The sequence below is a fragment of the Leptidea sinapis genome, chromosome 17 (assembly GCF_905404315.1).
Source record: "Leptidea sinapis chromosome 17, ilLepSina1.1, whole genome shotgun sequence".
Lineage (NCBI taxonomy): Eukaryota > Metazoa > Arthropoda > Insecta > Lepidoptera > Pieridae > Leptidea > Leptidea sinapis.
The window spans coordinates 6,955,007-6,969,072 of NC_066281.1; the positions used below are offsets into that span (position 1 = coordinate 6,955,007).

Below are 14,066 nucleotides of genomic sequence, written 5' to 3' on the forward strand. Positions count from 1 at the left end.
ACATGTATTATTAATAATAATTAATAAATTCCGCTCTTTATAAGTAGCTTTGATAGAACACGCAAGAAATAAAATATACTAATTATGACTATAAGTATAGTTTGAAACACTATCAGATGAGATACTCAGGCGCTTGTCGTATATTTCTATCCTACTAATATAATAAATGTGAAAGTTTGTATGTCTGTATGTATGTTTGAACTTCTTTAGCGTAAAATCTACTGAATAGATTTTGATGAAACTTTACAATAATATAGCTTACACACCAGAATAACAAATGGGCTATAATTTATAAAACTATATTGTGAATTATACAAAATATAAAAGAAGTGTGATTGTTACTAATGAATACAACTAGCGCCATCTCTTATCAACTAGCAAGCACAAGATCAATACAATTTATATGGCAAAACAACGTTTGCCGGTTCAGCTAGTTATTCTATACATTGTTAAAGGGGGTCGTCACTCGTCATATCGAAAAAACAGCCATTGTACGCAAGATAAAGAGTGAGGTTGAATCTTTGCTTTGTGCAAACGGGCAAGAGGCTCACGGGATGGTGATAGGTGAGGCAACCGCCCATGGACATCCGCAACATCAGGTGTGTCAAGAAATGCGATGCCGGCCTTTAAGGTGAGAGTATGCTTTTTTCTTGAAGGTCCCTTTTATTGTCATTTGAAGCCTGAAATTATCTTGAGCTTCAGCTAAGACAGCCCAATGCAACAGTCAACATTACGTAAGTATAGTGTGAGCAGTGTACGTACGCTTTATAGATCTCCATGAGAGAAACCATGTAGGTAGCCAGCAGCATTAAAATTGGTTCAAGGTCAACGATAATATAGATAAACTCACTATGGCAGGATGTAGGTATGTAATATACGGAAAAGCTTAATAGTAATTAATAAATTTACCTAGATGACAATAGTCAATACGACAGTCCTCTGCACATCAAGCAAGGTTTGCAAGGATTAAAACTTATATAAATTATATGTCTAGAATCTAGATAGAGCCTCTTGTTGGTCATGGAACCAATGCAAAGTTTTGGAGGTTTTTGATTGGGCATTAAAATAATTGGAGCGCCAGCTTCGAGGTATTGGATGTGTGGTGGTATTCCTGGTGGCTCAAGAGTGTAAACAAACTACACGATAATGCACAACATCATCGACCTCCAATACAGTGTCTAAAGATTCATATTTTATTTGAACTAACTAAAAAATTATTAATTCTGTTGGCTGAGTCGTTTCTTGGAGATAGAATAGCTCTCTCTCAGCCATGCATCGCAATTTACTTCAGATTGAACAATATCGGGGTTGATTCTGTCCGTTAGGCTAATCAGATCTCTCACAACTTTACAAGACTACTGGGAATGTTTATTTTACATGCCTCCTCCAAAATGTTTCCATCACCAACGTCTAGCAATAAATTGGAGAACTCCTCCGCCTTTAAATTATGTTGAAGAAAGACACCCATATTTACTTTTAAGGACAAAATAGTGTCCCTCGTGAGACAACAGGCGACGTCTGTCGGAGGTCACCAGCCAATCGTACCGTGACTCCGCCCTTAAGTCGGTTACAATTCCATGTATCTTGGAGAGTCCTATTTAGAGCTTCAATGCCTTTCTTATGGGCCATAGTACACTCAAAAACTCCAACCCCCATTTCACCCTGTTTGGGGTGGGGGATTTTCATAGCATCCTTTTTTCTTGCAATTGCTCCCTATGAAGAACCTACATTTCAAATTTCAAGTTAAAATAACTATAGTTACAACTTTTGTATACAAATTTTACTTCCCTATTTTACCACCCCTAAAAGGGAATTTCCAAAATGACTTAGACAGATTTTTATTATTTAAAGCTATAACCTAAATGCCAACTTCAACGTCTCTAACATTAAAAACATAGGACTTTCATACAACCTTCGACCTCCCCTTTCACCCCCTTAGGGGAGGAGTGTCTCAAATCCGTTTCTTAGCTGACACCTACGTCCTAGAAAAACCTACCTTCTAAATTCCAAGTTTGTAGGCTTTGTAGTTTCTGAGATTTTGTGATGAGTCAATTACCGGTGGAAATCTCTTATATATAGATTATACACTAGAACCTCTATAAGTCGAACATCATAGAATAGGATAGGCTGCGATTAGCATTTCTCAATGAAGCCCCATCTCATGCCACTATTTACAATTGGTTTAACGAGTTTAAGCGTGGACGTAGCAATATCAATGATGATCTGCGTGAGGGACGTCCTTTAACAGCGACTACTGAAGATAACATGTGCTGTGCGACGCATGATAGGGGAAGATAAGAGAGTGACCTATCAGCAGATACGGGCAAGCCTAGGCATTGGTATGAGTCAAGTTCAAAAAATATTACATAAACATTTAGGCGTCAGGAAGCTTTGTACCAGATGGATTGCCCATACTTTATTCGACGACCAGAAGGAAACACCTTCGCATGGACTGCTGTCGCCAAATGTTAGATAAGTTCAATGGCGGTGACTCAAATGCTGTATTTGACATCGTCACAGGTGATGAAAGCTGCATATATTGCTACGAACCCGAAACCAAAAGACAATTAGTTCAGTGCGTGTTTCCTTTCGAGGATCGGCCAACTAAGGTAAAGAAACTACACAAATTTGATAAGATTATTCCATTACTCAATTTGCTAAATAAGATTTTTGCCAATTTTTATAATTTTTAAATATATAAATCACTAATAAACGCCATCTAGTAATTTATTGTAAACTACAAAGGATCCGCGCGATATGTCAAGACAGTTCCACAAAATTATAGTATCTAATTCATTTAGTAAGCGAATATATATTTTTTTTTTTCGAGAGGAGTAAAATACATTTACGTATTGAAGACCCCGAAACGGGGCCCATATGTCGGGCTCGGGTGTAAACACCCCCTACTGCTGATAGCCCTGAAGGCTTTTACAGCGAAGCCGGGCGGGGGCCTTGGAGGCCGTAGCTCACAGGCGCGGGGCGTCTCGGAAGGAGACTCGAACCTCGGACCGCCTGCTCACTAGGCTGGATGGAGAGAAGATCACTAACGATCTAATATATCTGTTAGTCCAGTGGACTCTAGGTTTGAAGAGATTTCGCACTCGCCGGCGAGTGCGGTGATATATGTATGTAAGTATGTGTGAGTGTATGTAAGTGTGTGACTATTTGTGTGTAGTGTTATTGTAGGTGTGTGATTTGTGATGTGAGTGGTGTTAAACGATTACAGGACGAGGACTATCTCGTCGGGCTTCTATCAAAGTGTGTGAATCGTATTATATTAGGTTGTGGCCGCTGGAAATCGTCAAAGTGACTAGTGGCAGCGGTTTGATGTACACGGCCGCGCCTACGTCTTCGAGGGCGGTGTGGTTGGTTTGGTGTCGGTGTTGGTGTCGCGTTCGCGATCGTTATATAGTCGTCCGGGTCGACTAGTACGTGTGGAGGTCGCCTCTGTTTGTTCAGACTGTGGTCTAGAGGAGTGTAAGCACATGCCTCCCTCACCAAGATATTAGGGTGCTCGGCCACCTTATCAAAGTAGCGTCGCGATATCTCCTTGAAATGTTGAGCGATGGTCGGCAGCTCAAGATCGCGATGGAGATCTACGTTACGAACGAACCACGGCGCTCCGGTAGCCGCGCGCGTGAATCTATTCTGAACCACTTGTCAACGCCGCAGGTGGCTCGGCGGCGCGTGGGTAAACACGATGCTTGCGTACGACATAATGGGACGTACGATGGTCTTGTACAATGTCACCTTGTGTCTGAGCGGTAGTTTGCTTCGCTTGCACACAAGTGGATACAGGCGGCTAAGGACAAACCGGGCTCTATTGCAAACCGTGCTGATATGTTTTGCGAAGTTCATGTTACTGTTAAACGTAACACCTAAATATTTATAATGTCCACGGAATAGGGGTCCCATATAATTTAACAATAGGTATAGGGGCCAAAGATTTTATTTTATTAGTATTACCAAAGAGTACCGCTGCACTCTGAGGGATTGACTTCAATCCGCCATTTTGTGAACCAGTCTCCTAGTTCATTAACGGCGGCCTGAAGCACTCTTATATAAGTCGCGAGGCGCCCCCGAGTGGCGCCATAATAAAGAGCCGTGTCGTCCGCATATTGAGCAATTTGCACTTTCTGAGGCTTCGGGAGGTCACTCGTGAAGAGTGAGAAGAGGGTTGGGGACAGAACTGAGCCCTGAGGCACTCCCGACCTGATGGGTCGGGGCGTGGATAACGTGCCTTCTACTCGATAGCGGAAGCTTTGATCAGTAAGGTAGACTCGTATGATGCGCACGAGCCTGTCTGGCATACCCAGTTCATACAGCTTAAAGATTAAGCCGTTATGCCATACCTTGTCGAAAGCTTTCGCGACATCGAGAAATACGGCCGTTGTAACTGTACTGTGCACTGACTCTCGAGACTGTTGGCAAGGCACTCCACCTTGTCCTCGTCGAGGGCCGGCAGCAGTCCCGGTCTGTCCAAAGGAGGCATTACTGTAGGTGGTTCCTGTTTGAACGCGCGAGGCAGCTTCCAGAACGCCACGTGCGTCGGCTTCAGGTCGCTGAGCAAGCGGTCCCAATCCCAATCCCGATCGCCGCGGAGTTCCGGAATCCGTTCCTTTACCACTCGCTGTAGATAGCGGAGGTGTCGCCTATTCTCGAGTGTTTGATACCTATCATATGCTCTAGTGGCTCTGCGCTTCTCAGTGAGCAGCTCTCTGACTTCTGGTGGCAGTATTAGCCGATGCGGTTGCATTGTAGGCACCTGCTTGGTGCAGGCATCCATCTTGTTGTGGATGTGGGATGTCACACAGGAGATGGCACTCTGGGCTACGTCAACCGGGTCAATGACGTCAGGTATTGAATCCAATGCTCAGACGTTGTGGTCTCGAGTTCCTTCTCCAACCGTTGCCAGTCGATCACTGTGTTAGTGGGTGGCTGGTAGTTAACGGGCGGGCCTAGGTTTACAATGACCGGCCGGTGGTCTGAGTCTAGATCGTGAACTACTTCTATTGAATTTACATTAAGTGTTACATTTTTAAATAAAGCAACATCAAGTATGTCGGGTCTGTGTTCTACGTTATGTGGGTATCGAGTTGGCTCGTAGGGAGCCATTACCGAGAAGTGTAGTGTGTCTGTCAGTGAGTCTAGCAGTCTGCCGTTTCTGTTAGGGAATCTGCTGTTCCAGCTGGCGTGTTTGGCGTTAAGATCGCCACCTACAATAACAGCAGCCCCGTGGCTGAGTAGAGAATTGATATCTGATTCTAGAATTAATTTACTAGGTGGTAAGTAAGCTGATATTACAGTGATCGGCTGGTGATTCGCCATACTGACTCGGATGGCGGACGCCTCAATGTTGGTGAGCGCTAGAGGGTCAATAGGAATACAGTAAAGGGACCTCCTGAAGTATATGAGGGTGCCACCACCGCGCTGCGTGGCACGATCATTCCTAACTAGATTGTAATTTGCGATTCGCGGATCGCGAACGTTCGGTTTCAGGAGCGTCTCCTGAATCAAGAAAAGGTCTAACTGATGTTCGATAACGAAATCCCTGACCAAGTCTAGTTGCGGTTTGAGTCCGTAAGCATTAAAGTACGCTATATGGAGCGTGTGAGGTTTAAACGAATATATATTCTATTCGCCGCCTTCTGGCGGTGAATATGTATTTCACGCCATCTAGCAGCATTTTAATAAACTCTTAAGGCAATTATGAAATGGAACGTACGCGTACACAAATGACTCTGTAATGATCAAGTATTGTTTTTATTTATGAAAAGATGGCGCTGTTTAAGTAATCTGTTTCCATTATAAATTATTAATGCGTGATTTAACTGAGCTAATTATTATAAGAGCTAGCTGAGTGATCTCCGGCTAGCTGAATTAAGTGATCTTTCAATATAACTCAAATATTTTTATTCGCAAGTATTCAAATCCCTTCATTAAATCTAAATAATTTAACTAAAAAATGAAAAATAAATAATAGTTTAAAAAACTAAAAAACACGCTATAAAATTCAACTAAAAAATAGAAAATAAATTTTAATTGAAAATAGTGTTAAAAAAATATATTTCGTTATAAAAAAAGCATGGGGTGCTTTTAGATATTATTAAAATAATAATTCTTCTACACCCCACGCTTATTTTATAATGAAATATATTTTTTAAACTATTTTCAATTTAAATTTATTAAAATTTATTTTCAATTTTTTAGTTGAATTTTATATAATGCGCGTTTTTTTAGTTATTTTAACTATTATTTTTTAATACGAGTTCCGACGCGGAACTAACGCGGCAGAAACAGCTCGCAAAATCAATGTTGCGTTTAAAGAGCCGACTTCTAATGAACGCACCGTGCGAAGGCTATCGTGATAGAAACTTTTAATTAAAGAACGAACCACGTGGAAGATCGCCTAGACAGGTGAATAACAATGAATTCAAAGAGATTGTGGAAACCGATCCGAGCCCAAACTACCCAGGAAATAGCGCGTTACCTTACCAACAATATTGACTCATTTGCGTCAAATCAATAAAATAAAAAAATATGAAAAATGGGTGTGTCATTATTTGACTCATCTGCAGAAAGAAACGCGTGTTGAAACTTTTGTTGCCTTCTCGAATAGATACAGAAATGAAGGAATATTGGATCGACTTGTGACATGCGACGAAAAGTGGATTCGTGTTTCATGCAATGGCCGACCCCAGGTCAAACGCCGCAATAGTGTCCTAAAGTAAAGCTTACCACTAAAAAGGTAATGGTAACTGTTTGGTAGTCTCAGCATGGTATTATTCGCTATAGCTTTCTCTGATCTGGTCAAGGAATTACGGCAGATGTCTACTGTGCCAAACTCCGAACAATGATAACAAAACTAGCAGTGAAACATGTATCAATCTTCACCATTATTGCTCCATGATAACGCAAGACCTCATACAGCACGAGAAACCACTACAGGACCTGGAATTAGAAACCATTCGTCACCTGCAATATACACCAGACCCTACTCATCAGACTAAAATTTTTTTCGAAATTTGGACAATTTTCTACGTGATAAAAAGTTTTCTTCTCAGTAGGCAGTACAAAATGCTTTCACACACATTCTTTCATTCACAGTTTTACGAATCTAGATAACCACAGTTCTATTGCAAAGGCATAAATGAGCTTCCAATTAGATAGCAGCAATGTATAGATGATAAGGGTAATTATTTTGATTAAATAAATATATTAATTTATAAAAAAAAACGAATAAGTAGGTACAAATCGGCAATTTCATAATTTAACCTCTAATTCTTAATGCTTTACACGAGTAAGTCAAAACAAGTAGATGTAACTCAAAAACACAAGTATAAGTACCTACAGTATTGTGCGAGCATTTTAGTAGCGATTGTAAAAATATAAAAACTTTAATCTTAAAAACATGAAGCAGTTTCTGAAAACAGGATCATCCAACAACCACAAGTAGCGCCCGTTCAACCCTCGACCAAATTTTAGGGAAGGGAACGACCCGCCCCATGTTGCCGCCACAAGCAGTGGCATTCAAGCGAGGACGGCGAAGCCTGTCACTAGAACTCACTTCTGTAACTAGACAACAGGTGAATACGAAACTTCGAATTCAAAGTCATTAGGCTGGATTGTATTCAGATCAATACTCCTTTCTTGTAAATTGGTGTTTTTACATGACAATAAGGGACGAGACGAGCAGGATAAATGTTATTATTGTTTAATAATAAAATCGATTTCGATAATATTATTTTATATAAATTTCGGATATCTCTGGAAAACAAAGAAATTAGATTTTAGCTCTTTTCTAATATGTGTCAAGATGATGTTTAGTTTGAAATAAAATGTCAATTTGCAATGAAATTTGACCAAAGTTGCACATAAGTAAAATATCGAACTAAATGATATATATTTTTTTTAATGAAAATAAGGGACGAGACGAGCAGGACGTTCAGTTGATGGTTATTCATAAGCCCTGCCCATTACAATGCAGTGCCTCTCCAGATTCTTGAAAAACCCAAAAATTCTGAGCGGCACTACAATTGCGCTCGTCACCTTGAGACATAAGATGTTAAGCCTCATTTGCCCAGTAATTTCACTAGCCACAGCGTCCTTCAGACCGAAACACAGTAATGCTTACACATTACTGTTTCACGGCAAACAAAGACGCTTTTGTGGTACCCATAATCTATCCAGCATCCTGTTAAAAGTTGCTTCCCACTGGGTTTAACCGAATGATTAATTAGAAAAGTGTAAGAGCTTTTTTCGAAGGTCCACATGACGTATCATCGTTGTATTAAGGTTCCTTAGCGGGTTTTTTTTTAAATAAAATATCGTTACTATAAAATTTATAATTAAACAGCCTGGGGGCGTTCGCTCCCTTCCTAGTTTGCGATATCATTAAGAAAATCATTTAAGTATGTTATAGTAACCTTAAGCAAAAAATACTAAGTCGACTTAACCGAGCAGTAGGTAGGCATAACAAGTTTGTTTGTTCCTGGTTATTGTGATTATCACAGTTTCTAGCAAATTCGGTAATGTTATTATAAACATTACATGAAGAATGTAATAATGAGATGATGCAGTTAAAATGTTTATTTCTTTAAATTTTTCTCTAGATGGTTCTTTAGGATTTAGGTTATGCCCGAATAGCCCTCTTCTGCAGCATAATGATGATATTAAAATATAATCTCTTGAATCACCAAGGTTACTTACCAGTGAACATAAAATATGGATATTTTTACAAATCTAATTAGAAATGTAATTACAGAGAAAAAATAACAAATTAATATCTATATAAATCTTTATTACCTTAAAATATACCTACTAATACATACAGATTATCACAATAAAGTCAGTCAATAATTCATTTATTTCGTAGGCACGGTGCTGACGTAAGTACCTCTACTGACGTTGGCCTTTAATGCTACCATGATGGAATCAATTTGACATAAAAATATCTTACAATAAACTATAAACATAAAAAAAGATACGATGTTCGATTGTCGTTAGAGTAATTACAATAAGACCACGTGTTCTATTCCTGTCCTATCCAAAATATATCAGCAACTCAGTCACAGGTCATCAAGTACCGATTGAACTCAATCTCAGTGGCACCCATATAGCTACTCGTATCAGTAGTTCGTCGTACTATCACAATACAGTACTTTTACTACTAAGGCGACCGAATCGACGCACACACACATACACACCATTTACACGGCCGCTATTGAGTTCCACGCCGTACGCCCGCCGAGACTGGTCGGCGTCCTAGTTAAATTAGCTGCGTCAGGCACACTAAAGTCATAAACCTGGCCTTTTTTCATTGGTTGTCTAGCAGGAATAGGCTAATTAATTAATCTAATTCTAGTAACGATAATTATTCATTGGATCTCACCTATAACTATGTGTGTAGTTACAAACCTACCTTGGCTTACATGCTTATAGCAAATTTAAAACTTTTATGTTTTTCTCATGGTTTCCACTGACAAATTGGTGGTCGGACCAAATTGCAATGCGACCACACGGGAATCACCAGGTTTCCAATAAAAAAAGAATTATCAAAATCGGTTGACCCAGTCGAAAGTTCTGACGCAACAAACATAAAAAAACGTACCGACGAATTGAGAACCTCCTCCTATTGTAAAGTCGGCTTATAACGTAAATTACGTGAGGCCAAAAAATGAACGAATGATTTATCACAATTTATAATTAACAGTTTCAATACAGAAGCTATACTAAGTAACAACATTTTATAGAGACATTTAGCCTTTGTAGAACTATTCTAGAAGTTAAAATATATATAATATAACCCGAAGTGCCCTCATTGAAACGCCAACTTATATTTGACACGGTTTAGTTGGACACGTCAACCTCGCAAGTCGCTAGAACAGCTCTATGGCGATAGATTAGGCGAAGCACAGCAATTCATCAGTACCACAAAAAGGCTGAGAAGACATCTTAAATATCAAAAGATTTCCTCATTATTTGATACAATTGCTTTACACATCTCGAACCGAGCGTAAATAAGTAATACCCTTATATGGTTTCTACGGACATTACAACTACGGATAAAGAGTACCACCCTAGTTTGACACACAGTCGTACTTACTCTGTTAACATTGCCTTTAAGGTTAATTGGAAACGTTTAAATGACGATGATAAACCTTCTACTAAATATACTTCATATACAGGCTGTAACTGTTAAGTGTGACCAGGTGATTATTTCGTAACTATTAAAAATATCAAAAAACAGTGAAGTTTCAAATTTTTTTTCAATATTATCCACTCCTATACATTTAGTATTATACGATTATTAGAAAGGTCATCGTATCGCACAACAAGGACGTCAGTTCGAATATTCGCTTTTAAAAATATTATACTAACTAAGAAATTAATAAAATTCATTTAAAAGATGGTTTTATTACTATGTTAGGTTAATAAATAGCTCCCTTTAATATTAGTACTAAGCTAAATATTAGATAAAGACTTTCGATATCATATTTAGTTTTTTGATATACGTCACAGTTAACGATTACACCCTGTACACCTCCCTTAACGGCCAGCAACGCTTCTGTGATTTCTCGACTATAGCAGTAGAATGTGGGCTGCGGTGATCACCTAACATCACAACATCGAGTGACCAATACTCTCATTATCAACACCAGAGGAATCACAAGAGCGTTGCCGGCCTTTAAGGAAGGTGTACGCGCTTTTCTTGAAGGTACCCATGTCGTATCGTCCCGGAAACACCGCACAAGGAAGCTCATTCGACAGTTTCGTGGTACGAGGAAGAAATCTCCTTGAAAACCGCACTGTGGAGGATGATATCCTAACTTGTGGCGTGTCGTGCGAAGGTGAAATCGTGTCCTCCCTTCCATGAAAATACTCGTATACTTTAAAAGAACTACTTAATGGATACATAACACTCACTATAATATAATTTAGAGACTATGTGTTAACTATACAAACTAGTTTGGTGCATTTCAAATTAGAGAATGATTTATCAACACTTGACAGATCACAGCTCACCAATTCTTCAAACTGGTCGGCTTCGGTAATAATTTCTCCATTTTTTGAAAGCCTCGTCTTCATTTCGAGAGCTCTTGAGGGGATCTTGATCAAGCCAATGCATTGAGCTACAAGAGTCGAAAATAATAAGGCTCTACAGAAAAGCGAAAGCATTGGGAGGATTTCCACAGGATGCCGACTAGATCATGGGGACCTCAACGGCGCCTTTTTCTGGCGTGAAACAGCAATTTATGTGTAAACATTACTGTATTTCGGTCTGAAGGGCTCTGTAGCTAGTGAAATTACTGGGCAAGTGAGATTTAACATCTTATGACTCAAGTTGACGAGCACAATTGTAGTGCCAGATTTTTTGGGTTTTTCAAAAATCCTGAGCGACACTGCTTTTTAATGGGCAGGCCGTATCAAGTACCATTAGCTGAACGTCCTGCTCGTCTCGTCCCTTATTGTCATAAAAAAACATTACCGCAGCCGACAATGGCCAACTAGGGCCAAAGAATTAGTGAGCTATCACCATTCAAGTGTAATTAAAGTTAACTTAAGTAATATCTTAGATAATTTATACGTCTAGATAGAATGTGATAGCTGTGAACACGTTGAAAAAATTGCTGACAACAGTTAACCTCTATTTACAACAACGCACGCACACTAAAACAAAGTGACATACATATCGCGCGTGTAAGACGCTTGTCGAATGCACACTAAAGTAATAAGCTTGGCCTGTTGTCATGTGTTGCCTAATAGCAGGAGGATCTATCTTGACGTATAAATTATCTCAGTAAAGAATACAACAATATTTTTTATAGATAATGAACATATTTTTATAATAGAAAAATATTAAACTTTAGAAGAACTCTTTGACGAAGGTTTTTTTTTCTTATCAACGTATTCAGTAATACATTGATACGAGATACATACATATAAACAAGATTACTGGGTATTTTTTTTTAAAAACATAATATTTAATTAAGCCAGTTAAAATAGCCGTTTTTTTTGGTTAAACTCGCACTAAATTTAAAACGTTTACTTAATGTCCTGTAACTCAAAAATATGAATCCAATATCTTAAGAGTTATCGGCCGAGATAGAAAAACTCGTTCATTAAATGGGCCATAAATCGTAGCGGTAAGTTTTACAAAACAAAATAGAGGAAAGAAAAGATGCGAAATTTTATTCTCTACAATAATGGTCTCAATAACTTTTGCCGTAAAGTGCAGTTTCCGAGATATCAGCCAAAAACTATTTTCAAGATGGCGCCTGAAGCTCCACCTGGATCTGTCTGCATTTTGTGTTTTTATGCTCAATATATGAACTTATAAAAATAAAAAAATGACAGTTATAGATACTGCCAATATTTGTATAAAAATTTGAAATTTCATAATATTTAAAAACAATTACATTATTTATCTTAATTTATTTTTGTAACTTTTTTTTTTTATTATATTTAATCAAACAAAACACTATTTCAACAATCAACATTGAATTTTTCACTAAATCCATTTAATTTCACTTATAAGATATACACAGCACTAATGTTGCACAATGCGTCAGCTGTATAGCTACAGATATACTGCTCTAAGCATTTCGGTGACGCGAACTCACGAGATTTCATCCATCATAAAATATCTCACTATATATGATTTTTTTTAATTATTTATTTAACGCGTGCTCGGGTCATGAGCATGTCGGTAGCGTGAACCCATAAGATTTTCCCATACCGGAATTGGATCGGAAATTTAGTGCGAGGTTAAACTATATTTTTACTGACCTTCATTCAAAGAACAAGTGAGAGTTTAAACACCAGCAACGATATTATGACTCCTCTGGCATGACGACGGTATGAGCGGTGACCACTTAGGATCACGGACATTCGCTTCTCTATCTCTTCCATATCAAAAAACTTACAATCCGCCATGTGTCGAAAAGCATATTCAGCCTCTAAGGACGAATTTATTTGAGAACATTAATATTTCATTTAAAAACTATTAAGACTCTCATATCATATTCGATGTAATACAGCTTATTATACTTATGGTATTCCAGAGACCGTTATTTTTGTGTGACGAAAATATCAAGCAGTTAATAAAATATACATATATCAATTTTAACATTTGCCGGCGACAATCTCAAGATTGAACTTATGGTATAACAGTTTTTATGTATATTTTAGCTACCTGAACATCTTTTCCCCGTGCTTAATGCTAAAATGTGTATAAAATGAAATGATAATATGATAATATAAATAAACATCCAAGACTCGGAAGCAAACATCCATATTCATTATATAAATGTTTGTACTTACTGAGATTCGAACCTGGGACCTCCAGGTCAGTTGTCTGGTTCACAATCTACGTGGATATATGTTTTTATTTGTTTATTTGGTAACAAGTGACGCCGCAAATCGGTTTGCACCTAGCGCACCGATGATTTACATTGCGCGAACACCAAGTCTTTTACATTTATTTATAATATAGTATCGCCGTATCATAACACAATGACAATCTGTAAATTAGCATGCCTTAAAATTTTTCTACGAATTAAAAAGTATGTGTTTTATATAAAGATATTTACGAATTTCTAAAATGGTGCATCTAGGTCACGACATTTCACTGAGGCTCCATATTTTGACAGATTTGTCAGCACTTGCTGTCACCACTGTTTGCGAAGGTGCGTCATAGAATATACTCTGTATTATATCTGAAACAATAACCACAGTCAATCAAAATCAAGAATCTAAAGGCCAGTGAGAACAGATAAATAATGTAAACAAACGGACCGTTCCGAGTTGCATTGCGATAGCGAGCTATTATATGTGTCGTTGCGTGTTTTGTGGTACAGGGAAGCAGTCAGTACCGCTGTTGTCAACATTTGGTCCGCCATTTTGTGAACAATTTCATTCCTGTTGGTATTGTTGAAGTGATACGTATTTGTCTGTTTCGTTATTACTTACTTTTTTGTTGATTTTTGCTGTTATTGTGAGTAGTTGTTGATTTAAATTATCGAATCACAGCCTGGCAGCTCTAGAAAATCTTGGAAATATATCAA

The 14,066-nt window shown here is 38.3% G+C and overlaps 2 protein-coding genes across 3 annotated transcripts in view; one reads left to right on the forward strand and one right to left on the reverse strand.

Annotated features, from left to right (window-relative positions):
• The window catches only part of LOC126969213 (uncharacterized), a 64,686-nt gene that overhangs the window by 12,412 nt on the left and 38,208 nt on the right, over positions 1–14,066 (forward strand). The gene's annotated exons all lie outside the window — the stretch shown is intronic.
• The window catches only part of LOC126969207 (protein FAN-like), a 29,773-nt gene continuing 24,486 nt past the window's right edge, over positions 8,780–14,066 (reverse strand). Inside the window, exons 13-14 of one of the 2 annotated variants that reach the window (XM_050814533.1) lie at positions 13,593–13,718; positions 8,780–12,333 (exon numbers count right to left, since the gene is read on the reverse strand). In XM_050814533.1, the coding sequence (XP_050670490.1) occupies positions 13,618–13,718 (101 nt within the window). In that variant the 3' untranslated portion in view covers positions 8,780–12,333; positions 13,593–13,617. Of the gene's footprint in view, positions 13,719–14,066 lie in introns of both variants that reach the window. The other variant, XM_050814532.1, reaches the window with a different exon arrangement.